This window comes from Dipodomys merriami, unplaced genomic scaffold (assembly GCF_024711535.1).
Source record: "Dipodomys merriami isolate MVZ:Mamm:240054 unplaced genomic scaffold, mDipMer1.0.p SCAF_1, whole genome shotgun sequence".
NCBI lineage: Eukaryota > Metazoa > Chordata > Mammalia > Rodentia > Heteromyidae > Dipodomys > Dipodomys merriami.
This window is the reverse complement of record NW_027202270.1, coordinates 110,783,631-110,809,634: the sequence shown is the minus strand read 5'-3', so window position 1 is coordinate 110,809,634 and position 26,004 is coordinate 110,783,631. Positions and strand designations below refer to the sequence as shown.

At 41.1% G+C, this 26,004-nt stretch overlaps 3 protein-coding genes and 1 long non-coding RNA gene across 10 annotated transcripts in view; 1 reads left to right on the top strand and 3 right to left on the bottom strand.

Annotated features, from left to right (window-relative positions):
* The window catches only part of Fancm (FA complementation group M), a 61,568-nt gene extending 60,067 nt beyond the window's left edge, over nucleotides 1-1,501 (bottom strand). For all 3 annotated transcript variants that reach the window (XM_070027402.1, XM_070027410.1, XM_070027420.1), the window contains exon 1: nucleotides 811-1,501. In XM_070027402.1, coding sequence (XP_069883503.1) covers nucleotides 811-1,366 — 556 coding nt within the window. In that variant the 5' untranslated portion in view covers nucleotides 1,367-1,501. The remainder of the gene's footprint in view (nucleotides 1-810) is intronic.
* A 2,527-nt stretch (nucleotides 1,502-4,028) lies between these two features.
* LOC138804287 (uncharacterized) lies at nucleotides 4,029-5,248 on the bottom strand. The gene is made up of 2 exons (XR_011365213.1): nucleotides 4,963-5,248; nucleotides 4,029-4,137 (listed from the first exon to the last, which is right to left on the bottom strand). It is a non-coding gene; the product is annotated as an uncharacterized lncRNA (long non-coding RNA).
* A 152-nt stretch (nucleotides 5,249-5,400) lies between these two features.
* On the top strand, nucleotides 5,401-18,206 carry Fkbp3 (FKBP prolyl isomerase 3). The gene is made up of 7 exons (XM_070027388.1): nucleotides 5,401-5,551; nucleotides 8,955-9,056; nucleotides 10,885-10,992; nucleotides 11,891-12,026; nucleotides 13,810-13,877; nucleotides 16,525-16,622; nucleotides 17,896-18,206. Exons 1-7 carry the CDS (start codon nucleotides 5,444-5,446, stop codon nucleotides 17,948-17,950), a joined length of 675 nt encoding a protein of 224 aa, XP_069883489.1. The 5' UTR covers nucleotides 5,401-5,443; the 3' UTR covers nucleotides 17,951-18,206.
* A 1,514-nt stretch (nucleotides 18,207-19,720) lies between these two features.
* Prpf39 (pre-mRNA processing factor 39) overlaps nucleotides 19,721-26,004 on the bottom strand; it is a 36,012-nt gene continuing 29,728 nt past the window's right edge. For all 5 annotated transcript variants that reach the window (XM_070027335.1, XM_070027354.1, XM_070027345.1 and 2 more), the window contains 4 exons: nucleotides 25,466-25,650; nucleotides 23,257-23,331; nucleotides 20,858-20,975; nucleotides 19,721-20,453 (listed from right to left, as the gene is read on the bottom strand). In XM_070027335.1, the coding sequence (XP_069883436.1) occupies nucleotides 20,397-20,453; nucleotides 20,858-20,975; nucleotides 23,257-23,331; nucleotides 25,466-25,650 (435 nt within the window). In that variant the 3' untranslated portion in view covers nucleotides 19,721-20,396. The remainder of the gene's footprint in view (nucleotides 20,454-20,857; nucleotides 20,976-23,256; nucleotides 23,332-25,465; nucleotides 25,651-26,004) is intronic.

Sequence of the window (26,004 nt, the reverse complement as noted above, 5' to 3'; positions counted from 1 at the left end):
CATGTGGGAAACCTCAGGCCAGGCCTTTTTAGAAAAATTTGCCAACTTTTTTTTTTTGGGGGGGGGGAGCCTGGGCCACCTGGAGCCTTTATCGTCCCCATTGCAGCCTCAGAGTAACTGGAATCACAAGCATGAGCCTCTGATGCCAGGCCCACAACGTTACACATTAAAGCTGATGTTGCCCAAATGTCAAAACTGACTCTAACCAAAGACCACAAGTAAACTATATTTAGATAATTCCTGCAGAAGTGCATAAGAATTGAAGAGAAGCAAAAATCTGTAATTGAATACTTTTTCTTGGGAAGAATACCAGGCAATACATCCAGTTATCTATAGATTATGCACTTTTTTTTTGGGGGGGGGTCGGTCATGGGGCTTGAACTCTGGGACTGGGCGCTGTTCATCAGCTCTTCCGCTCAAGACTAGCACTCTACCACTTGAGCCACAGCAACCACTTCTGGTTCTGGTGGTTTATTGGAAATCAAGTGTCTCACGGACTTTCCTGCCCTGGCTGGCTTTGAACTGCGATCCTCAGATCTCAGCCTCCTGAGTAGCTAGGATTACAGTCGTGAGCCACCGGCCCGGCGATTATGGCTTCAAAATACTGTCAAGCTACAAATAGGTAATCTCTGAACGCGCAATAATGTAATCAGTATTAGATTTGCTACAAAACAGATGGTGTTCTATGGGATGTGAGAACGAGTATGTTTGCATGCGCAATAGTACATGGTCCAGGAGTTCCTGGGGCTCTATTGCCACCAGAAGACGTCCGCGTCCCCTCGGGAATCCGTTCCTTCTCACTAAACATACCTGTCAATTCGGCCATGTGGGATTGCGGAATACCCATCACTTGATAGCAAGCCTCGATCTGTTGTGTCACCAGGGGTTTCGTGGGCGCCATGAAAACCACCTTGCCAGAAGGGAACCAGCGGTAGAAATTGTACATGACCACGGCCGCAATGAAGGTCTTCCCCAGCCCGGTAGGCAGGCAGACCAGGGTGTTACAGAACAGGGCGGTGCGGGAGATGTGCAGCTGGTAGTCCCGCACCGGACAATTGGTAGGATAAATCCACAGGGAGCCCGAGGAGGTGCAGAAGCCGCCATTCTCTACCCTCAGCCGCTGCTCGGCCTCCAACACGGCCACCAGCAACACGTCGTCATCCGAGTCGGGCTGGGCCTCCTCCGCCCCGGGCTGGGCCTCTTCCGCCGCGGGCTGGGCCTGCGGAGCGACCGCCGCGGACGCACGCGCCGGGGAGCCGCCGGGGTCCGGAGGCAGCTCCCTCCGGAGGCCGCAACCCGGGGCCCGGGCGGGTCGGACAAGGCTGGAGCCCCACGTCTGGAAGAGCGTTCTTTGCCGTCCGTTCATGAGGCCAAAGACGACCGAAGGCTTCTTCGTTCAGCCCCCCGCAGCCTGGGCCGCGTAACCGCCACAGCTCCGACTCCCGCAGGCTTCATTGGCACCAAGCTGTGGAACCATCAGGCGGGCGCTCGCACCCGGTTCGGGTTCCCATCTGAAAAGCCCTCCACCCGGCCTCGCCTTGGGATTGGTTATTGGTCGGCTTCCCGGAAGTCTTTGCGGGAGCTCCTGCAGACGCATGCGCGCAGCCAGCGGCGTGACTCTCAATCCCGTCCCCATGCTCGGTTCCTTTAGGCCTAAAAAGAGTCGGAATCTAGATTTGAGTTCCGCTTGCAAGCAATTGGTGTTCATCGCTTGCCATCAATAATAAATAGCCGGAAGGTTCTGGGGACAAGGTTTTTGAGAACTTAACCTTATTGATGAGGTGAAAAGTATGTGTGGGATTAATTCATATATTTTTCTCTTAAAAGGGAAAAATTATTAAGTCCATTTTGCTGGAGTGGTAACCTATTTAATGTGTATGTGTGTGTGTGTGATGACATTAGGGCTTGAACTCAGAGCCTGGTGCTGTCCCTGGGCTTTTTTGCTCAAGGATAGCACTATACCTCGTCAACCACAGCTCCAATTCCGGCTTTTTGCTGGTTCATTGGGATAAGAGGCTTACAGATTTTCCTCCCCAGGCTGGCATGGAACTATGATCCTCAGATCTCAGCCTCCTGAGTAGCTAGGATGAAAGGGATGAGCCACCATGTTCAGCTCTTATTTAATGTCTTTATTGCGTAATTACTGGCCATAAAGGAAATGCAAATCAAAATTCCATCTCACCCCTGTTAGATTGGCCAACATTGTGAATAGGAACAACAAATGTTGTTGAGAATGGAGGGGAAAAAGAGCTCAATTGGACTGTCGATGGGAATGTAAACTCTGGACAGCAGTCTGGAGGTTCCTCTTAAAAACTAAACATATCTTCCTCTCAGCCATATCATTTCTGAGCAACCACCCAGAACATCATAAGCCAGGATACTATAAAGACACTTACACATCCATATTCATTGTTCACATTAGCAAAGTTATGGAAACAGCCTTACAAAAAAATGTGATTCCTATTTTTGCAGTCATTAGAAAGAATAATATTATGTCATTTGCAGGGAAATGGATGGACCTAGAATTTAAATCATGTTAAGTGAAGTAGTAAGTCAAGTTTAGAGAGACAAATAGCAAATATTTTCTTTAAAATAAAAAAAATTATTTAAAAAATACATACTAGAACATTATACAGGACTGTAGAAATTGACACACAGTGAGACCAAAGAAGGATACTTTTAGGGGAAGAACACAAAGGCACAGTGAGTATGTGCCTCATCATATAAAATAATATTTACCTAAATGAACTTCAGAAAATAGAAACAAAAGTTTTCTTTTCTTTTTGTCTTGTTTGTTCATTCATCTGTTCTCATTATCTGGTTGGGAGGGATGGCAAGAGAGCACAGAATGGAGGGACCAAGAGTGGACAAGAGCAGTGCAGCAGTGGTACTCAGTAGACACTGTTGAAAAGAAACTGTATAACTGTGATGGGAGGGAAAAACCGGGACAGAGTGAAGAAAAGATGACATAAAACTGTAAACCCCTCTGCACATCATCTTATAATAACAAAAATATTTTTTCTCTATTACTAAAATGATTTATGTTTTTTTATGGTGAAAATACCGTACCGAGGGGTTACAATTACATGAGCAAGGTAATGAGTACATTTCTTATCAAGAATTGTTGCCTCCTCCTTTGTTTCCCTTTCCCATCCCTTCCCATCTCCCCCTCCACACACCCTGCCCCACCAATAAAAATATTTTATAATATAAAATAAGAGCTGGGCGTCGGTGGCTCAGGCCTGTAATCCTAGCTACTTAGGAGGCTGAGCTCTGAAGATCAAGGTTCAAAGCCAGCCCTGGCAGGAAAGTCCCTGAGATTCTTTTTTTTTTTTTTTTTTTTTTTTTTTTTTGTCGGTCGTGGGGCTTGAACTCTGGGCCTGGGCGTTGTCCCTCAGCTCTTCAGCTCAAGGCTAGCGCTCTACCACTTGAGCTACAGCGCCACTTCCGGTTTTCTGGTGGTTTATTGGAGATAGGAGTCTCACGGTCTTTCTTGCCCGGGCTGGCTTTGAACTGCGATCCTCAGATCTCAGCCTCCTGAGTAGCTAGGATTACAGGCGTGAGCCACCAGCGCCCGGCTTAGTCCCTGAGATTCTTATCTCCAATAAACCACCAGAAAACCAGAAATGGTGCTGTGGCTCAAGTGGTAGAGCACTGGCCTTGAGCTGAAGAGCATAGAGATAGTGCCCAGGATCAGAGTTCAAGCCCCATGACAAGAAAAAAAAATGCATACTATAGTTTTCATCAAATAATGCATTCAGGCTTAACATAACTTTGACCACACACAGGTTTATATAATATTGTAGTTTATTGAGTCCAAATATATAAGTACATAGGATGAAACTTCCCATAGACATTGAAATAAAATGTACTCATCTGACTTATGACATGGTAACCCCTCTGTATATCATCTTTATAACAATAAAATATCAAGCAAAAATGCATTTATTATTTAAATGGAAGTGAATGAAGTCTGGTACTTTTGTTCATTAGGAAATTAAACAAGCAAACAAAAAGAGCCTCAAAACTCCATTAGTACATCTTTTTATTTCTTCTTCTTCTTGGTTTTCATTGCTTGCTTGAAACAGGGTCTCATACTGGCTTGACACTCGGTCCTCCTGCCTCACAGGTAGCTTCCTGGTATATTGAGATAGTAAGTGTTGGTATGAAATTACTATATGTAAAAAAGTATGTTAGTTGTAGCTTTCTACCTCAGACTTGGCTACAGTTCCTGGCTTTTATAATAATGATTTTATATAATAATAATTCCTAGATTTTTTGATAACAATAAAAATATTTTATAAAAATAAAATGAGGGCTGGGCTTCAGTGGATCAGGCCTGTAATCCTAGCTACCTAGGAGGCTGAGCTCTGAGGAGCATGGTTCAAAGTCATCCCTGGCAGGAAAGTCCATGCGACTCATCTCCAATAAACATTATTATCTCCAATAATCATTATTATAACAATCATTTATTAATTCATTGGAAAAGAGTGCATAGCATTGTAGTGTTACCCTCATAATGTAAAATAAATTGATGCCTAAGTACAGCTACTTTATACCTTTTAACCTTTATACCTTTAGAGACATTTCTCAGGTTTACTTGAAAGGGTTGATTTGTGTGATTCACACCTGTAATCCTAGCTACTCAGGAAGCTGAAATATGAGGATCACGGTTCAAAGCCAGCTGGGGCAGGAAACCCCGTGAGAATCAGATCACCAATAACCCACTAGAAAACCGGAAGTGGCCCTGTGGCTCAAGGGGTAGAGTGCTAGCCTTGAGCTGAAGAGCGCTGTGACAGCGCCCAGGCCCAGAGTTCAAGCCCCACGACCAACAAACAAAAAGGAACATGATGACAATATGGGCTGTGACTGAAATAACTCAGATGTGAACTAATTAAGATTATAAATCGGATCGAATGCCGCTTTGTATTCGCTCTCATCAGGGGGAGGGTTCATTGTTACCTTCCCACCGGGATATAATGTACCCTCCTCATTTCATCCGTAAATCCATTCTCCCCACCTGCCTTTCCCGTTTCTCAAAATAATCTCAGCAGGCTTCACGGTTCTATTTTCACAGTGGCAAACGGGCTATCTCCCAGCACACTCCAGCCAAGTTATTTCTTTTAACGTAGGGTTGGGGGTCAGGCTCGAAGAGGGAGAGCAGGCCGCAGTGACGTCAGAGGTCGCCTCCAGCAAGGCCCAACTAAGAACAGCGCTCTCCCGTCTCCCATTTCCCCCCCAACCCCCCTACCACAGGACTCAGGGAAAGAAGTCCTTATAGCCCAGTCCTGACGTCACTCAAGCACAGGGCCCAATCCTATGCGGAAGCACGGAGACCCCGCCCCTCGCGCCCTTTGCGGAGGGCCCAAGCCCCGCCCCGAAGGCCGGGCGACTCCGAAGTGTTAGGCGGGCGGGCTTAGTGAAGCAGCGCCGGTGGGGGAAGATGGCGGCTGCCGTGCCACAGCGGGCGTGGACCGTGGAGCAGCTACGCAGTGAGCAGCTGCCCAAGAAGGACATTATCAAGTTTCTGCAGGATAACGGTTCAGATTCGGTACCCGAGGCGGCTGGGCGGCCGGGCTGGTGCGGCTGAGGGACACCCCCCCCCCATGGATGTCTAGACGTCCGGTTTTCCTCGGTGCCCCCGCCCTCGTCCTCCCGCGGCGGGCCCGGCCCGAGCGGCGCGCCCAGGCCTCGGCGCCTCGCTCCCGCCCCTCGGGCCGCCCCTGCTTCCCCGCGGGCCTCCCAGCTCTCCCGCCCGCGGCGTGCGGGCTGCGATCGCGGAATTCACACCCAGTTGGGGATCCTTGGGTGGAAGGAAAGCAGCAGCCCGGGGGTGGGAGGGTGGGGGGGGTGAAGGTGGGGCCGATGCTCGGGGGTGTGTGTGACCCCGAGAGGATAGGGCTGGGAAGATCGCGGTGAGGACGGTGTTGGCAACTTGCTTTTCTCACCAGCCTGCTGAATACCCATCCTCGATTCCTTCCAGGGGTTTCTCCAAGGCCGAGACACGTGGTGGCTCAACGTTTTCTTTTTAATTAACCCTTTACGTGGCCTTTTCACCTTTGATTTCTTTTAGGGGAGTTGGCACCTACATTCCTTGTACCTTGGTCTCCCATTGTTAGAGAACTTCATCGGCATTCATTTTTCTGTAGGCCCAGCAGTGTCTCAGCAGACTCCATCTTAACCAATGTCTGTAGTCACAGCTTACTTGTGCCAGACCTTTTTTTTTTTCTTTTTTGTCGTTTAGAAATTAGGCTCATAACTCGATCAGTTAAACTCCAGTACACTTCATTGTGTACACAGTTTTCCTTCAAGTATAAATGGAAACTACAAAAGTCTGAAATGGCAAAGCATCGAGTGTTTTTCCTAAAATTCTAAATTCTCAAAATGTAACGTTAATCATTCAGAGCTATGAGTGATACAGTGTATATTTGCAGTGATAAAAGAACTCCCAACTTCGATTTCATGATGTATGCATAATTCTCATAGCGTCAGTATCCAATCATATTTTTGTTTTATAAATAAATAAATATATATATATATATGTTGATAGAGAATACTGACAGTGAGGATACCAGAGTGAAAAAGACCCGATTAGGACTCTAATAACATTTTATTCAAACTATTGCTTCTTAAAACAGTGTTTCAATGGAATAGACAAGTAACTAATGCTTCGAAACTTCATTAATTTCTTAGAAAACAAATTATTTCAATGTAGAATCTAATATTCAGCTGGCTAGTGTGGAACATTTCAAGAGAATTGGGTTCTATTATTGTGACAGTTTGTGTGCGTGTGCGCACGTGCTGTTTGTCTCTATGTCCTAGGTTTGAATTCAGTGCCTGGGTGCTATCCCTGATCTTTTGTACTCAAGGCTAGCATTCCACCACTTGAACCACAGCTCTTTTTCCATCTTTTTTGTCCGTTAACTGGGGAAGAGTCTCATGGACTTTCCTTCCCAGACTGGATTCGAACCTTATCCTCAGCCTCCTGAGTAGCTAGGATTACAGGGGCACCCTTGACAGTTATCTTTTAAATGTGTTTTTTATAGTGATCATTCACATACATAAACAAATTTTTGATAGTCATTTTATTGATATCAAAGAGATTTATTTTAGATATTTTCCTGGAACCTTGCTGAAGAAATTATGAGAATGCTAAAGCAACTGATTGCTTCTGTTGTAATAAGCCTTCATGTTTCTCCAGTCAGCCTTCTTCAAAGTATTTCAGAGAGAGAGAAGCAAAGAGGAAAAGAATGCAGGAGCAATAATGTGAAAAAGAAAAATTGTTAGATCCTTGGCACTGGTGGCTCATGTTTATGATCCTAGCTACTCAGGAGGATGACACCTGAAAATCGTGGTTGGAAGCCAGCCCATCCAGGATGAGACTCTTATCTCCAAGTAACCACCAGAAAACCAAAAGTGTCATTGTGGCTCAAAGTGGTAGAGCTCTAGCCTTGAGCAAAAGAGCTCAGGGACAGTGCCCTGGCCCAGAGTTCAACCCCATAACTTACAAAAAAAAACCCTCCAAAACTGGTGATACTGAAGGATAACTTTCAAAGTGAATCCAGCAAGAAACAGGCAGGAAAGGAAGCAGAACAAAGAGGGAAATTTAGTTACTAGAATTCTAATATATGATTTTTTTTTAAAATCAGGATCTTGCTTAGTAGCTTAGACTGGCCATCAAACTTTCATTGTTGGTGCCTTAATATTTTAGAAGAACTATTTTGGAGTTAATCTCTCAACTTCTTATATTTGACAGAAAAGGAATTGTTATCCTGAATTATTAAGTATTTTTTAGTCATAATAGCTAATATATTCTTATCGTGAGAGGTTATGTATGCTAAATACATGAAGTATTGCATTTATAGCAACACTTTGACATAGATGTTATTAATCTTTCATTATAGATAGAAAACTGAGCCTTTAGAACAACATGGTCTCTTATGTAGTGTGCGACAAGGAGGATTTTAGCCCATGCACTATTCTTAGCAGGCATAGGTCAAGATAGCTATGCTTACCAGGGCTAGTGGCTTCCAAGGGTAGGGCCAAGTAGACTTCTGCATGAGCAGCTGCTTTTCATGTGCTTATTATGTAGATGGTCTTTTGTGTGCATTCTTTGATGAGAAAAAGATTAGGATGAGCCTTTTTCTCCCAAACATAGCCTTAAGAGTTATTATAAATAACTGGTATTTTTAAGTCTACTTTTTACATGAAGCAGGAGATAAAAATATATAAAATGAGCAGGGCACCGGTGGCTCACACCTGGCTACCCAGAAGGCTGAGATCTGAGGATCATGGTTCAATGCCAGCCCAGGCAGGAAAGTCTGTGAAACTCTTATCTCCAATAAACCACTAGAAAACCGGAAGTGGCTTTGTAGCTCAAGTGGTAGAGCACTAGCCTTGAGCTGAAGAGCTGAGGGACAGTGCCCAGGCCCAGAGTTCAAGCCCCATGACCGACAACAACAACAACAAAAAAATATATATATATATAATATATATATAGTAAATGTACAGTATCAATGTTTATTTCATTTCTTAGTCTTATTGAAAAACAACAGCTGAGGGGTGGGTGAATATTGTGCAAGCGCTCTACCACTGAGCCACCTTCCCAGCCCATTGTAGAAGTACATTTTCTATGAAAATAGCACAATGAAATGTAAAATGGAGGGTGTAGAAAGAAGGGTACTTAAAGGGGAACATAAATGAGTTGAATTTGATCAAGGTAAATTATATCAAATTGTATAAATGTCACAATCAAATCTCACTGTGCTTATGCTAAAGTATTTCTGCTGTGTTGTCCAGGCCAGTATTGATCTCAAAAGATTCTCCTGTCTCAGCCTCTCCAGTAGCTAGAGCTACAGGCATGGACCATCACTCCAGCTCAACTTTTTACTTTCAGATCTTTCTTGCTTGAAAGATTTAACCAGCTTTCAACTAACCAGTTTTTTTCTTTGTAGTTTCTGGCAGAGCATAAATTATTAGGAAACATAAAAAACGTAGCCAAGACGGCTAATAAGGACCATTTGGTTACAGCCTATAACCATCTCTTTGAAAGTAAGGTGAGTATTGTTGTATTCTGTTAGCAGAACATCATTTTCCAAAATGAAGATTTAAGTACATTCATTCACAGAAAAGGTTGGAGGTTTTTCATCTGTAGTTTTTTTTTTTTTTTTTTTGTCTGGTGATGGGGCCTGAACTCTGGGCCTGGGCACTGTCTCTCAGCTCTTCAGCTCAAGGCTGGTGCTCTACCACTTGAGCCACAGCGCCACTTCCAGCTTTTTTCTGTTTGCTTATGTGGTGCTGAGGAATCGAACTCAGGACCTCAGGCATGCAAGGCAAGCGCTCTACCACTGAGCCACCTTCCCAGCCCTGTAGTTTTTCTTAACTGTTACCAAAACAGGACTGTCAAATCTAGTAAGGCTAAATTGCAATGTGAGAGAATATTTTGGCATTCTAAAAAAGACTGGATTTTTTTTTTTTTTTTTTTTTTTTTTGGTCTGTTGTGGGGCTTGAACTCTGGGCCTGGGCGCTGTCCCTCAGCTCTTCATGTCAAGGCTAAAGCTCTACCACTTGAGCCACAGTGTCACTTCTGGTTTTCAAGTGGTTTATTGGAGTTAAGAGTTTCATGGACTTTCCTGCCTAGGCTGGTTTTGATCTCAGCCTCATGAGTAGCTAGAATTACAGGTGAGAGCCACCGGCGCCTGGCTAAAAGACTGGATTAAAAATAATTTCCTATTCCAATGAGAATTGAGATAACAATTCTTTTTCTTTTTTCTTTTTTTGTTAGTCGTTGGGCTTGACCTCAGGGCCTGCATGCTGACCATGAGCTTTTTTGCTCAAGGCTAGTGGTCTACCACTTTGAGCCACAGCACCACTTACGGCTTTTGAGTAGTTAATTGGAAATGAGTCTCACAGAGACTTTGCCTGGGCTGGCTTTGAATGGTGATCCTCAGAGCTAAATCTCCTGAGTAGCTAGGATTACAGGTATGAGCCTCTGATGCCCAACAAATTCTTTTTTTGGGGGTGGGGGGAAGATCTGGTCATGAGGCCTGAATTTTGGGCCTGGGCGTTGTCCCTCAGCTCTTCAACTCAAGGCTAGCGCTCTACCACTTGAGCCACAGCGCCACTTCCGGCTTTTTTCTGTTTGCTTATGTGGTGCTGAGGAATCGAAGCCAGGGCCTCATGCATGCAAGGCAAGCACTCTACCACTGAGCCACCTTCCCAGCCCCACCAACAAATTCTTAATCTTAATTTTCCATAGGACATAATTTGCCACTTATACTACATATAACCTGTTATATGGACAGAGTAAAGTTCCATTAGAAAGCTTTATAAAAATCTCCAGTATTTTATTAGAATGAAAGGATCATTAATAAATAGTTTGGTAAACAACATTCATATTTCCAAGTTTGACTGGCTTTTAAAACCATTATAGTTCTCATTTCTAAATTTATATTTAGAGATGGTCTGTCTGAAAGACATGATTAGTTGATTTTAAAATGTGCCTTTTTTTTTTTTTTTTTTTTTTTTTTGCCAATCCTGGGGCTTGAACTGGCCTGGACACTGTCCCTGAACTTCTTTTGCTCCAGGCTAGCACTCTTCCACTTGAGCCACACCTCTACTCTGGCCTTTTCTCTTTAATCGGGTACTGAGGAATTGAACCTAGGGCTTCATACATGCTAGGCAAACACTCTACCACTAAGCCACATTCCCAGACCTTTAAAATGCTTATTAATACAGTTATTCTTAGGTGATTTGGTTAGATTTATGCTTAAGTTACATAATATGTACTCATTGGGAAGATGTTCATTCTTCTAAATGTTCAAAATCTAGTTGCAGTTGCTAGTTTTTAGCATTTTTGCAGTATTGACAGAATGTTTTTTACAGCGTTTCAAAGGTACTGAAAGTATAAGTAAAGTATCTGAGCAAGTAAAAAATGTGAAGCTTAATGAAGATAAACCCAAAGAAACCAAGTCTGAAGAGACTCTGGATGAGGTTTGTGTTTTTTCTACTTTATTGCTTATGTGTGTTCTAGAAATTGCATATGTTTTCTATAGTACTTCATTTCTTCTTCTTCTTCTTCTTCTTCTTCTTCTTCTTCTTCTTTTTTTTTTTTTTGCTGATCCTGGGGCTTGAAATCAAGGTCTGGGTGCAGTCCCTGAGCTTCTCTTGCTTAAGGGTAGCTTTTTTGTTTTGGCGGGGTAGGGGTGTATGATTAATTGGAGGTAAGAGTGTCATGGATTTTCCTGCCAGGGCTGGGTTGGAACCTTGAACCTTGGGTCTTAACCTCCGGAGTAGCTAGGATTACTGTTGTGAACTACTGGCTACTAGCCTATAGTACTAATTTTTTAAACTGAGAGATGGTTGAATATAGGCAGTGAGCCAGACTCTGATTTGAAGTATACCATTTCCCTAAATAATTCTTTCAGTTAGTACCCTATTCTATGAAATAACTTCTGACTTTGTATTTAGTATTGCCTCCACAGACATTTTGATTGTTCAAAGCTATTTTAAAAACTATTTTATAACCAGGTTGAACTTGGTAAAATAAACTTTAAAGTTATTTTTAGCTTTTATTAATGTATGTAGGCATTCCTGACAAAGGAAATAGCCCAAGTCTAGCTTAACGATCTGTCCCAAATTTTATGGGGGGGTTTGGGTGGTGGTTTTGTTTTTGTGCCCATACTAGGGCTTGAACTTAGAACCTAGGGGCTAAGTCTTGAGATTTTTTTTTTTTTTCTCAAGTGCTCTACCACTTGAGCCACACAATTCTACTGGCTAGAGGTAAAATTATTTTATCATCAAACTCACGATCAGACTTGGGCTATGTAAGTATACTGTCATCTTTCTAAAAGAATAAAAATACTCTGTTGAGATTTTGTTTTGTTTTTAGGGTCCACCAAAATATACAAAATCTATTTTAAAAAAGGGGGATAAAACAAACTTTCCCAAAAAGGGAGATGTTGTTCACTGCTGGTATACAGGAACACTACAGGATGGAACTGTTTTTGATACTAATATTCAAACAAGTAAGTCGTCTTACATATCGTCTTTTTGCCTTTAATCATTAGAAAGTATTGTGTAACAGACAAGCTGATGCAGAAACTTTTCCTTGGCTATATCTGTTTTAACTTGTTTTCTATTACCTTAGTAGACTAAGTAGTTTGTAAAGTTTAAATCAGGCATGGTGGCTCTCACTTGAAAAACCTAACACTAAGGTTGAGGCAGAAGGACCATAAGTAGTTTAAGGCTAGCTTAGGCTATATGTTGAGACACAGTCTTATAAAAGAGGTCATGGTTTGGACCTTCCAAGAACACGGGGCAAGCAGCATCTGCTCACTTTCTGGGGTGAGGAACGTGCTGTTCTGTGCATAGTGGAAAAGTAAAAAGGAAGCCATTGGGAGTGTGTGAAAGAGAAGCACTTGGTAAGATATGCCAGCCTTGATTTATGAAATAACCAATCCAACAAGAGCAAGATACTTCCTATGAAAATAGTATTAATTCTTCTTCTTCTTCTTTTTCTTCTTCTTCTTCCTCCTTCTCCTCCTCCTCCTCCTTTTTTTTTTTTTGCCAGTCCTAGAGCTTGCACTCAGGGCTTGGCATTGTCCCTGATCTTCTTTTGCTCAAGGCTAGCACTCTACCACTTGAGCCACAGTGTCACTTCTGGCCTTTTCTGTTTATGTGGTACTGAGGAATTTAACCTAGGGTTTCATGCATGCTAGGTAAGTACTCTACCACTAAGCCACATTCCCAGCCCTGAATTAATTTTTTTTTTTTTTTTTTTTGCCAGTTGTGGGGTCTGAACTCTGGGCCTGGGAACTGTCTCTCAGCTCAAGGCTAGTGCTCTACCACTTGAGCCATAGCACCACTTCTGTTTTTTTCTGCTTATGTGGTGCTGAGGAATCGAACCTAAGGCCTCATGCATGCAAGGCAAGCACTCTACCACTGAGTCATCTTCCCAGCCCCCCTCAAATCCTACCCCACATTAATTCTTTTTTTGGGTGGGGGTTGGTCATGGGGCTTGAACTATGGGCTTGGGCGCTGTCACTCAGCTCTTCAACTCAAGGTGAGCGCTCTACCACTTGAGCCACAGCGCCATTTCCAGTTTTTTGAGTGGTTTATTGGAGATGAGTCTCATGGACTTTTCCTGCCTGGGCTAGCTTTGAACCGTGATCCTCAGATCTCAGCCTCCTCAGTAGCTAGGATTACAGGCGTGAGCCACCAGTGCCCAGCTCCCACATTAATTCTTAATGACTACTAATCACCTCTTAAATCTCCAGCACATTTCAACAATACTACATTGAGGACCAAGCTGATGTTCAAATCATATCGCTATCCAAAAGTGATGCTTTTAGTATTTCTATATAAAAGGCTTAAAATACAGTTTTAGTCATGTTAGTATAGCTGTAATCTTTTACTCTTATAATTTCATATCTTGAATTTATCTGCCTTCTTTGTTTATGAGTACAGGTGTGTGTATGTATGTACTGGCACTTTTCTGCCCAGCTAGCTTCAAATGGCAATACTCGGACCTCAACCTTCTGAATAGTTAGTATTATAGGTGTGAGCCACTGGCTCCTGGCTTTTTGAATTTTTAAACTTTGTAGTATTGCAATTCTAAAAGTGTAATTAAGTCACTATGTTTCCACTAAAACTTGATTTAATTAAAAAAAAAAACTAGACTGTATGAGTTGGAGGCCCAGTTGGTAGAGCTCTAGCCAGTAAACAAAAGTGGCATGTATTGAGTTCAAGTTCTGGTCTCAGATCTTAAAAAAAAGAATGAGTATATCAATATTTTAATCTATTTTACAGGTTCAAAGAAGAAGAAAAGTGCCAAGCCTTTAAGTTTTAAGGTTGGAGTAGGTAAAGTTATCAGAGGAGTAAGTAAAGAATGGCTAATCATATGCTTAATTTGCTATGATGTAAATAATGAGATAAAATGAAAGTAATTGTTTCAGTCAGACACATTGGATATTCTCATTGCTAGGTGATCTGGCATCAGTTCTCTTGTTTCCTACTCAGTAGTATCCACACTTCTGAGGTTATTACAAGATTAAATGAACATACCTTAAAACATCAATGTAGAAGGGACCAAAGTATTAGTTCCTTCAATTTCTTTTTTTCTTTTGAGTCTGGTCATGGGCCTGAACTCTGTCCCTCAGCTCTTCACCTCAAGGCTAGCACTCTACCATTTGAGCCACAGCGCCACTTCCAACTTTTTTTTTCTGCTTATGTGGTGCTGAGGAATCGAACCCAGGGCCTCAGGCAAAAGGGCTCTACCACTGAGCCACCTTCCCAGCCCAGTTCCTTCAATTTCTAACCCTTTTCTATTTCTCTTCATAAGGCCATACTTTGCCATAATATTTGGCTCTCTAGTTTGGTCTTTAAAAGTCTTGTAAAGAAAGAGCCTATAATTCTAGCAACTCAAGAGAACCATTTAAAGTAAACCTGGGCAGGAGAAAGTCCATGAGACTCTTACCTCCAGTTAACCAGAAAACTGGAAGTGGAGCTGTGGCTCAAAGTGGTAGAGTATTAGCCTTGAGCAAAAGAGCTCAAGGAAATCTCCCAGGCCCTAAATTGAAGGCCCAGGACAAACAAGAAAAGAATTATAAAAAATGTATGTGTAATCCAGAGCAGGGTGGGAGTGGCTCACGCCTGTAATCCTAGCTACTCAGGAGGCTGAGCTCTGAGGATCATGGTTCCAAGACAGCCAGGGCAGGAAAATCCCTGAGACTCATATTTCCAATTAACCACTTTGAAACCAGAAGTGGTGCTTTGGCTCAAAGTGGTAGAGTGCTCTCCTTGAGCAAAAGGTCTCAGGGACAGAGCCCAATCCCCAAGTTCAAGCCTTATGACACACACAAAAAATAAAAGTAAAAAGAGAGAGAGAATTTATATGTAATCTGGAAAGGGAATATAGATAATGTGGAGAGGTAAAATATTTGTCTCACTGAACTGCTTAGTTTGTTTCTGTAAAAATATTTTTGAAACATAAACGAGGCATACTTTACCCACCTGTATTACACTATATTACTATACTAGTGTTCAAAATTAGATGTAATGAAGGGTAGCAGTCAGCTTCACAGAATCACATTCCTTTTTTTTTTTTTTTTTTTTTGGGTCCGGTCGTGGAGCCTGAACTCTGGGCCTGGGCGCTGTCCCTCAGTTCTTCAGCTCAAGGCTAGCGCTCTACCACTTGAGCCACAGCGCCACTTCCGGCTTTTTTCTGTTTGCTTATGTGGTGCTGAGGAATCGAACCCAGGGCCTCAGGCATGCAAGGCAAGCGCTCTACCACTGAGCCATCTTCCCTGCCCAACAGAATCACATTTCCATGCCAGGTTCTGACCATTGTTTTAAGATCATGTATTGAGAACTTCAAAAATAAAGTCATAAGCTTTTTTTGGTGAGGAGGGTGACAGTGGGCAGTCCTGAGTCTTGAACTCAGGGCTCAAGGTTATTGCCCTACCATTTAAGCCACAGCTCTACTTCCAGCTTTTTTAAAAATTGGAGATGAGTCTTCATTTTCCTGCCCCACCTGACTTCAAACCAAGATTCTCAGAGCTCAGCGTCTTGCGTAGGATTATAGGCATGAGCCAGTAGTACCTGGTTATGGAATATCTAAAGTATCACTCTTTGCCAGTCCTAAGGTTGGGTTTACTCATATTCAGCTTAGATAATACAAAACATCTTGGCTGGGTGCCGGTGGCTCACGCCTGTAATCCTTGCTACTCAAGAGGCTGAGACAGATCTGAGGATCTCGGTTGAAAGCCAGCCCACCTGGGCAGGAAAGTCTGTGAGACAGTTATGTCCAATAAACTACTTAGAAACCTGGAAGTGGCGCTGTGGCTCAAGCAGTAGAGCGTTCGCCTTGAGCTGAAGAGCTGAGGGACAACGCCCAGGCCCAGAGTTCAAGCCCCACGCCTGACAAAAAAGAAAAAAAACATCTTGCAAGTAAAGGCTTAGTAGAAAAGCTCAGTGTTTAGTGCATTCCTACTATATGGAGGTAACTATCAAGTGAATTTTTTCTCCATTGAAGTTTATGTGATTGTTGCATTTTAACAGTATGATTATATTGTCTTCACTGCCATTTAACACTTGTGGGACTAGCTTTAAGATCTAAATGTGATAAAAGGGGAAAGGCAACCAAGAACAAATCAACATTTCTTTGAAAACTGCCTTATTCAAAAGATCTTGGTGCTCTAACAGGATAAGTTTGTAAGCATACAAGTTGTGGAATCTACCCCTAGAGAAAAAAAGCTTTTGGAGTAAAATTCTCATAATGGTGCTGACTTTTATAATTTGAGATATTGCACTAATATTCACGTTATATCATTTAGAGAGTTTGACCATTACATTGAAAATAAAAAGCATTTTTCCTTTTTTCCCGAGAAAATTAAAGACAGATTTAGCACTCAATCAGGTATAATGCCTTAAGACAATAAAATACAATAACAGGCTGCTTTTATGAATGATTTTTATTGTTCTGTCTTTTGAACATTTTTATTTTTTTACTTTGCTCGTCTTTAGTGGGATGAAGCACTTTTGACTATGAGTAAAGGAGAAAAGGCTCGACTGGAGATTGAACCAGAATGGGCTTATGGGAAGAAAGGACAGCCTGATGCCAAGTATCCTTTCTTTTTTCCCTTCGTAACTAAAAGCAGAAACATAAAAGCACCTGAAGATGTGAAAGGTGTTCTTGAAGATGTGAAAGATGTTATCTAGACTAGCCTTCAGATCAGATCAGGATTCCTGTCCAGAATACTCTTGCTGTTTACATATTTATGTGTCAGCATTTAACAGATGGTACTTTTCTTGATGGAGTCTCACATTGCCCTGGCTGGCCTTAAGAATCCTTCCCAGGGGCTGGGAAGGTGGCTCAGTGGTAGAGCGCTTGCCTTGCAAGCCTGAGGCCCTGGGTTCGATTCCTCAGCACCATATAAGCAAAAAGAAAAAAGCCGGAAGTGGTGCTGTGGCTCAAGTGGTAGAGCGCTAGCCTTGAGCTGAAGAGCTGAGGGACAGCGCCCAGGCCCAGAGTTCAGGCCCCACGACTGGACCCCCCCCCCCAAAAAAAAAAAAAAGAATCCTTCCCATCTCAACGTCCTTACAAAGGAATAATTACAAAACTTCTGACACACCCAGCAGATACTTCTGTTGGTGCAAGGTGTCTCATATTCTCTTATTCTTAAGATCTTAAATAGAAAAGTTACATCTCTGAAAGGCAATTCTTACTTAGATGTCTGAAGAAATTACTTTGTTGCAAGGCACAATACAACTTTTAGTAAACTATATACATCAGGACAGTTTTATACTATGGTATAATTTAAGGTTAAATGAATAGAAGTATCAACTGTAATATGAGAACAGGACAAATAGTTTAAAGAAATATATTTATTAATGTTAATCACAGTACTTCTGATAGGCTCAGTAAACACAAAACCAAAAGGCAATCATTTGAGATTATTCAGGCTAATGTATAGGAAAATGGGAAGGTAGTTTATAGCTGTTGGTTTTATTAGTCTTACTAAACTTCAAAAATGTAATAGCCAACTGAAATAACATAGCCAGCTGCAGTTTCCTCTTACATGGATCATGTATTGACAGGTTGATTTGCATTAAGGTACTTCTTGCTAGTAACGCATCACATTCTAAATCAAGCTCTAAGCTTTTATTTCCTCCCATTTGAGACAGTATTATTTCATTTCACTATATAGTTCAGTCACTCTTATCTTCCTGATTTTAGCACTTTTCCTGCCTCAGTCTCATAAATACTGAGGATATACTACCACACCCAGCAAAAGCTCTAGGGGTGAAACCCAGAACATAATTCTGATTTTATACCAAGGTTATTGTGGGTCAGGATGAGGCACTTTTTGTCAAATTTACCTTGACTTTCAACAGAATTCCACCAAATGCAAAACTTATTTTTGAAGTGGAATTAGTGGACATCGATTAAAATAGTTCTTCAGATCTGAAGAGATCAGCAGTGATAAAACTTGGCCTTGAAACTTGTGTTGGAATAGTCAACTGGAAAATCCAAGGAGTTAACCCATGTTTATACTTGATACCAATTTTTGAGAAATGCAATCCCGTATAAGTCCCACAAATCTAAAATATTTTGGTATAGCTGTGTAAAATATTGGTTAAGGAGTACTTTTTCCTTTTACCTCATGTTGTAATCTAAAAGGCTCAATAAAATCTTACCAACTATATGTTTGGTTTGGTGTTAACTTGTATTAATGCTCTGATTTGGAATACAAAGTGAGACCTCATCCTATCGGAATAATTTGTAATTGGAGATTTTTGCCTTTATCCCTTTTGTCTTTATCCAAATATGGTTAAGAAGCTAAGGGTGCTAGGTGCTCACACCTGTAATCCTAGCTACTCAGAAGTCTGAGATTTGAGGATCACAGTTCACAGACAGCCGTGGGCAGGAAAATCCCCGAGACTCTCATCTCCAATTAACCACCAGGAAACTGAAAGTGGCACTGTGGCTCAAGTGGTAGAGCACTAGCCTTGAGCTTTTTTTGTTTTAATTGTAAAGATACTATATAGAGGGTTACAGTTACATGAGTGAGGTAATGAGTACACTTCCTCTTGAACATTGTTACCCCCTCCATTGTTTTCTCCCTACCATCCCCTCCCTCCCTACCTTCCCTGAGGTTCTTTTTTTTTTTTTGATTGTGATTAAGTGATTACATAATTTCCGGAATTTCACAGTATTGTGGAATAATTTGCTCATTTAAAGTCACAAGTTCATTCTAACTTTCCTGGAGCAAACTGTCTATCACAGTCTGTAACATAATGGTGTTCACATGTTATATACCATATGTGTGATCAGCAGCATGGGGATATTTAGTAGTGGTTCAACCAGATGAGTGGGAGTTCTTTGTTTCTTAAGTCCTGTTAGTTTTGTCCTATCACCTAACATTTTGGATTTAGCATTCACTTATCAGGGAGACCATGTACCGTTTGTCTCTTCGTTCTTGGCTTACCTCGCTCAACATGATTCCTCCCTGCAAATGCCATTATTTTGTCATTTCTAATTAGCCTTGAGCTTTTTGAAAAGCTCAGGGACAGCTCGCAGGCCCAGAGTTCAAGCCCTACGACCAACAACAAAAGAAGCTGAGGGTCTAGCTGGGCGCTGGTGGCTCATACCTGTAATCCTACCTACTCAGGAGGCTGAGATCTGAGGTTCACGGTTCAAAGCCAGCCCAGGCAAGAATGTCTTGAGACTCATCTCCAATTAACCACCAGAAAACTGGAAATGGCACTGTGGCTCAAGTGGTAGATAGCTTGCCTTATGCTGTGGGACAGTGTCCAGGCCCAAAGTTCAATCTCACAACTGACCAAAAAAAAAAAAAGGCCAAAGGTATATGTAGAACTTTTTTTTGTTGTTGGTTGTGGGGTTTGAACTCTAGGCCTGGGTGCTGTCCCTCAGCTCTTCACTTCAAGGCTAGCGCTCTACCACTTGAGCCACAGGGCCATTTCCCAATTTTTTTTCTGCTTATGTGGTGCTGAAGAATCAAACCCAGGGCCTCATGCATGGGAGGCAAGCACTCTACCTCTGAGCCAGCTTCCCAGCCCTTTAAGCTGAAAGTTCAGAGGGCTAAGCAATCTTGGCAGAAGTTCTTTATTCCTTGATAAATTGAAGTTCTGCAACACAAACCATTAGTAATATTGAATATGTATTAGGTGTTCTCCCACAAAATGAACTCATAAGTAATTGCTGGATGAGTCTTCAGCTTTATTACAAAAATGAAGATGATCAGTTTGATCAAAATGAAAGCTTTTTCACAAGTTTTACATGAATATTCTAAGTACAAAGTCTCTGGAAACAACATACTTTTGATATGATTTTTCATTTGTAACGGGATGCAAATGTGACATTTTCACATTTATAATCTATTCCCAAGGCATGGTCTTTTAAGTTTGTTTTCTGAAATTAGCTCCAAATTCACAAGTACAACGGAAACATTCTGATAACATCAACAAGGTTAAAAAAAAATCATTGTTTTCTTTTTCCCTGTTTTTACATAAGAAATCCCTAATAACCAGCCCTTATGTGTTTTCAGAATCTGTACTACACTGACATGATTGGCAGTCAGTTTTTTCCTCTACACTTAAGGCTATAAAACTCTTGCAAGTGCATTGCAAAAGAATCCTAGACCACTTAATGCAAAAAAATAAAAAAAATAGTTCTCCAATAAAAAGTAAAATTTATAAACGGTAGGAAATAGTATCTGATAAGCTACTAATTGACATTTCCCTTATTACTAAACAAATCATGTTACACAAAAACAAGGAAGACAAATTATCAAATAAAACAAGCTTATGCTGTGTTTACATCCCTCATTTAAAAACTGATCCTTTTCATACACTCCCATCTGATTTGTTTCCCATCAGGTTGGAGGAGGAGGATAATACTGTCCATAATTCCAAGGATTCTGATAATTGTACTGAAAAGAAAAAGCAAACATGTTAGGATTCCAGAACTATAGCTGGATTCCATATATTGAAAAAACTAGTATAAGAAAATAATGTGTTCATTGTTGATATCCTAACAAACCACAAAAAGCATTGATTATACAAAACAATGGCAAAGGTGTGTTCTTTCAAAGAAGCAAAAAGTACAGGCATAAGTAACTCATATCTATAATCCCAGCTACTAGGGAGGCTGAGAAGTGGAGGATCATGGCCATTTCTGCCATCCCTGGCAGAAATATCCTGGGACTCAATTTCCAGTTAACCAACAAAAATCTCAACAGTAGGCATGGCTCAAGTGGTACACGAGTTATAAGCAAGAAAGCCAAGCCAGCATGAGGCTAAGTATCAGCAAGAAAAAAAAATTATGTGGACTCACTTGATACCAGGCACTATAATTATATGCAGCTTGATTTGCCTGTAAATCACCATCAATCATCTGTGTAGATGATGGTGTATCTTCCATGTGTGCTTTCTTTTCTTCTGGTTCTTCTGATCTATAGAAAAGGTCAAAACAAACTTTCAATCAAAACTCACACAGCCAGGCGCCGATGGCTCTCGCCTGTAATCCTAGCTACTCAGGAGGCTGAGATCTGAGGTCATGGTTCAAAGCCAGCCCGGACAGGGAAGTCTGAGACTCTTATCTCGAATAAACCACTAGAAAAACAGGAAGTGGCTTTGTGGCTCAAGCGGTAGAGTGCTCACCTTGAGCTGAAGAGCATAGGGACAGTGCCCAAGCCCAGAGTTCAAGCCCCACGACTGACCAAAAAAAAAAAAGGCCCTCACACAGGGCATTCTAGATAAATATCATCTATGTATATTTAACTAAAGTTTCTCTTTTTTTCATTTGTCATTCATGCGATTTGAACTCTGGGCCTGAGCCCTGTCCCTCAGCTCTTCAGCTCAAGGCTAGTGCTCTACCACTTGAGCTACAGTGCCACTTCCGGTTTTCTGGTGGTTTATTGGAGATAAAGAGTTTCACTGACTTGCCTGTCCAGGCTGCCTTTGAACCACTATCCTAATAGCTTCCTGATTAGCTAGGATTACAGGTGTGAGCCACCAGCGTCTGGCTCTTTTTTCTTTTTGGTGCTGTTCTGAAGACATCGACATCTAGTGACAAATACATAGCTGGACAGATACTGGAAAACAACAGGTTGAACTCAACAATTCTCTTTTTTTAATGCATTCAATCTCTTCAAAAATAGTGTATCCTGGGGCTGGGAAGGTGGCTCAGTGGTAGAGCGCTTGCCATGCATCCATGAGGCCCTGGGTTCGATTCCTCAGCACCACATAAGCAAAAAGAAAAAACCCGGAAGTGGTGCTGTGGCTCAAATGGTAGAGGGCTAGCCTTGAGCTGAAGAGTTGAGGGGCAGAGTCCAGGCCCAGAGTTCAGGCCCCACAACCAGAGCCCTCCCCCCCGCCCCCCAAATAGTGTATCCTAAGAACTTTACTTTGTCATGTATTTCTGAAGCATCCTGACATATGACCTCTGATAGATTCAAAGTCTTATCAGATTATCTGCCCAAAGCACAGATGAAACTGCTCCATCCCCTCCTCAAAGAACCCTCTGCCACCATATATTGCATGTTTTTCAGCAAAACCGGACAAAGCCTTTTCTAGTCAGCCTTTTCTAGACTAGTAGCCTTACTTCTCACTTTCCAAACTTACAACTCTCCAGCTACATTGGCAGATCACATTGAGATGTCACTCAAAGCAGCAAAACAGTGGCCTTATTGTTCAAGTCTAAAGGTATTTTATTAACCCTGGTAGTGTTTTTAATGCTTTCATATGAAAAATCTTCATTTCTAACTTCATAAAAATTAAAGACTCTCTTACCCAGTATCCATGTTCTTGCTAAACTTCAGTTTAGTTGATCAGTTTTGATGGAGTTTAAACAATCTCAACACTCTCCTACACTAGAACATGACCTCACTCATGTTATTACCATCTGCCTGCCTTAATTCCCAACTACTTAGAAGTTTGTTGACCCCATTCTACACTCAACCTACTGGCTTTTTTTTTTTTCTTCTGCCAGTCCTGGCGCTTGAATTCAGGGTCTGGGCACTGTGCCTGAGCTCTTTTTGCTCAAGGCTAGCACTCTGCCACATGAGCCACGACACCATTTCTGTTTTTTTCTGTTTCTGTGATACTGAGGAATCGAACCCAGGGCTTCATTCATGCTAGGTAAGTACTGTACCACTCAGCCACATTCCCAGCCCACCCTACTACTGGCTTTCTAACTCAAGTATCCTCTCCACAGCACAGCCCACTGAGATGGGTTACCAGGTTGTCCAGATGAAAGGCCTTCATTCTTGTTTCAAAGCTTCTCAACCACCCATTTTGTATTTTTTTCAAATCAGTAAAAACATTCATATCTGAGTTCAAATTCCATGACCAACAAAAATTTAAAAAATATACAAAAATGTTCACATTAAGCCGGGAGCCGGTGGCTCACTCCTAGCTACTCAGAAGGCGAGATCTGAGGATCGAGGTTCAAAGCCAGCCTGGGCAGGAAAAGTCCATGAGACTCTTATCTCCAATAAAAACCACTAGAAAACCAGAAGTGGCACTATGGCTCAAGTGGTAGAGCGCTCGCCTTGAGCTAAAGAGCTGAGGGACAGCAGCACCCAGGCCCAGAGTTCAAGCCCCAAGATCAACAGAAAAAAAAAAAGTTCACACTAATGGTTGATAAAGTATTAAGAATTATTTGTCTTTACGAGTATGTCAACACTGAAATATCTTACATATCTCTTCCTGACTTAGCAGTAAGTTACATACCCATTTTCTGCTTTGCGTTTTAAAGTATCTTGTTCTTTGAGGAGTGTTTGATGTTCATCATAAGCATTCAGAAGCCTAAGGGGGAAGAAGACAACAAAAAATATGTCCTTTGTACTATACAAAAACAAACAAAAAATTAAGTAATTCTTATTTAGATAACCTGAGCATATAAATTTCTACATGGTTCATTTGTCATCGTTTTTTCTGTTCTCAATAGCAATCTTAATCACAAGACTTTTTAACTGAAAGAGCCAAAAAGATATCTTTGTGTTAAAACTTTTAATTTATCTGCTGATTATTGCCAAATTAAAATGAAGTATCATTTAATTTTGCTTGTCCAACCTTCAATAGCTGGATATTGTCAACTGCCTACTACAAGTGCTCTGAACTTACTTATGCCAGCAAAATCAAGATCACACTTCTGCTGGGCGCCAGTGGCTCCTGTCTTTAATCCTAGCAACTCAGGAGGCTGAGATCTGAGGATCTCAAAGGCAGCCAGGCAGGAACATCCATGAAACTCTCATGTCCATTAAACCACCAGAAAATCATTAGTGGTGCTGTGGCTCAAAGTGGTAGTGCACTAAGAGCTGAGGGACAGTGCCCAGGCCCAGAGTTCAGGCTCTACAACTGACCTAAATAAATAAATAAAGCATACTTCTGGCACTGGGTAGAACACTTGGAATAGCATTTACAAGACCTACGTTCCACACTTCTACTGCACAAACCCTCCAAAGGCAGATGTTAGTTTCATATAAGTCCTAATCTGTTTTCAGTCTTTCCTGTTATTATCATAATATAATAATAATGAAATGAGGTTCCATCTCCTCTATGACGCATGATGTAAAGAGACTAACCTTCTTTAACAAGTATGTGACCTCATACATTTTTTCTCAGAATACCATTTAACTAAAACCTAGAATTATATATTTGATAATTACATATTTTTGTACAAAAATGACATTAAATACACAAAAATATGAGACAGGATCAGTCTTTGAACAATGTTCTAATTCTAATCCTTTAAGTGACTTTGGAAAAACTGCTGTATGTCTTAAGCCTCTCTTCATCTATTAAAAGAACAGTACTCATACTCATTAAGGTATTAGTTTTCCATTAAATAATAATTATGAAGTATTCAGCATTGTGCCAAGCACTTAAATATTAACTGTTGTATTAGTTTAACTGAAATTTAAACAACTATCAAAAATGTATATATAAATACAAACGTATACAATTCTAGCTTATGGTTAGTGATTTCAATGGAAATCAATATAAGGATACAGAAAACTTAGGGTTAACAGATATTGAGTATTTCTTTACTAGAATCAATTTAAGACTAGAACTTCAGTAATGCTCTAGCAAGTGTTTTTACTCTTCACTTCAACAAATATAAATGTTAAATTTGTCCTTTTCCCAGTCCAGAGCAAATTTAAAATACCTTCAACTTTCAGCTTTTTCACTGCAGGATATAAAGGCATTAGGCATGACTAATGAGATTGTATACTCTCTTTTCCAAGCTCAGATAACGTGCCATTCCAAATTCAGATTAATACCATCTAACTATTATTTGTGTTTGTGTTTCAGAAGACTATAGCTTGGGCTTTATACATGCCACAAGCAAGCACTCTCCCACACTCCCAAGCTGCATCTTACGCCCAAATACCCTTATTATCCTACAGACTAAATATTGATGTAATTTTTGCATTGATACTTGTGTCAATTCCCTTTTCACATGATTGATGTTTCCTATTTTCATTCACCAATGATATGAATTTTTGTTGTAAAAACAAAGAAAATACTTTCAAAGAGAAGACAAGCTATATATACTCTTATTAAGTATACATATATTCAGAAAACTGAATTTAACCCCACTTTTTTTTTTTGCCAGTCATGGGGCCTAAACTCTGGGCCTGGGCGCTGTCCCTCAGCTCTTCAGCTCAAGGCTAGCGCTCTACCACTTGAGCCACAGTGCTACTTCTGGCTTTTTCTGCTTATGTGATGCTGAGGAATTGAACCCAGGGCCTCATGCACGCAAGGCAAGCACTCTACTACTGAGCCACCTTCCCAGCCCCCCCACATATATCTAAAAGTAGTGAAAAAAACATTTTTAAATGTAACAATATATTAATCTCTATAGTAATCACCAAATTATGACTCAAAAATATATCAATGCTCATTCCCCATTGAAGTAATGCATTTAAGAGCTTACTTATTAACATCTGAACCAAAATCTTCAAGAAATTCCACTTTTCTCTGAGAGAATGTAATTCTCATTTTAATAGCTAATGAACCATGTATAGCTTTGTCAAAACAACTTAGGATATTTTCTTCATTTTGTTTGAGGTCGCCACTATATTCCATTTCAAGTAAATTGAGGTACAACTTGGTGTTCTCCTGTGTAAAAATCAGTACCAATTAGTATCTCTATTTTATTAAAATAATAGATTTTATAAAAAGCCTTAATTTCTCAAGTCTCGATTTTAAACTCAGTAATACAACTCATAAACTTTAGTTTATTAATAGGTAGTGACATCATCCCACTATCTCCCAAATTATGCAGATTTTTTTCATTCTTGCCAATAAATTGGATAATCTGACTTGTCATACTAGACAGAAATATACCAAGTGCTGGTGGCTCAGCCTGCAATCCTAGCAACGTAGGAGGTTGAGATCTGAGAATTCTGACTTGAAGTCAACTTATCTCTAATTACCAAAAAGGTCAGAAGTAGAACTGTCGCTTAAACAGTA

Bases quoted from the DNA above. Each gene is read 5' to 3' on its own strand.
- Fkbp3 (XM_070027388.1), top strand. From the start codon at position 5,444: ATGGCGGCTGCCGTGCCACAGCGGGCGTGGACCGTGGAGCAGCTACGC. The intron at 10,993-11,890 runs GTTTGTGTTTTT...TTTTGTTTTTAG, and splicing joins CTGAAGAGACTCTGGATGAG to GGTCCACCAAAATATACAAA. The intron at 13,878-16,524 runs GTAAGTAAAGAA...GCTCGTCTTTAG, and splicing joins TAGGTAAAGTTATCAGAGGA to TGGGATGAAGCACTTTTGAC.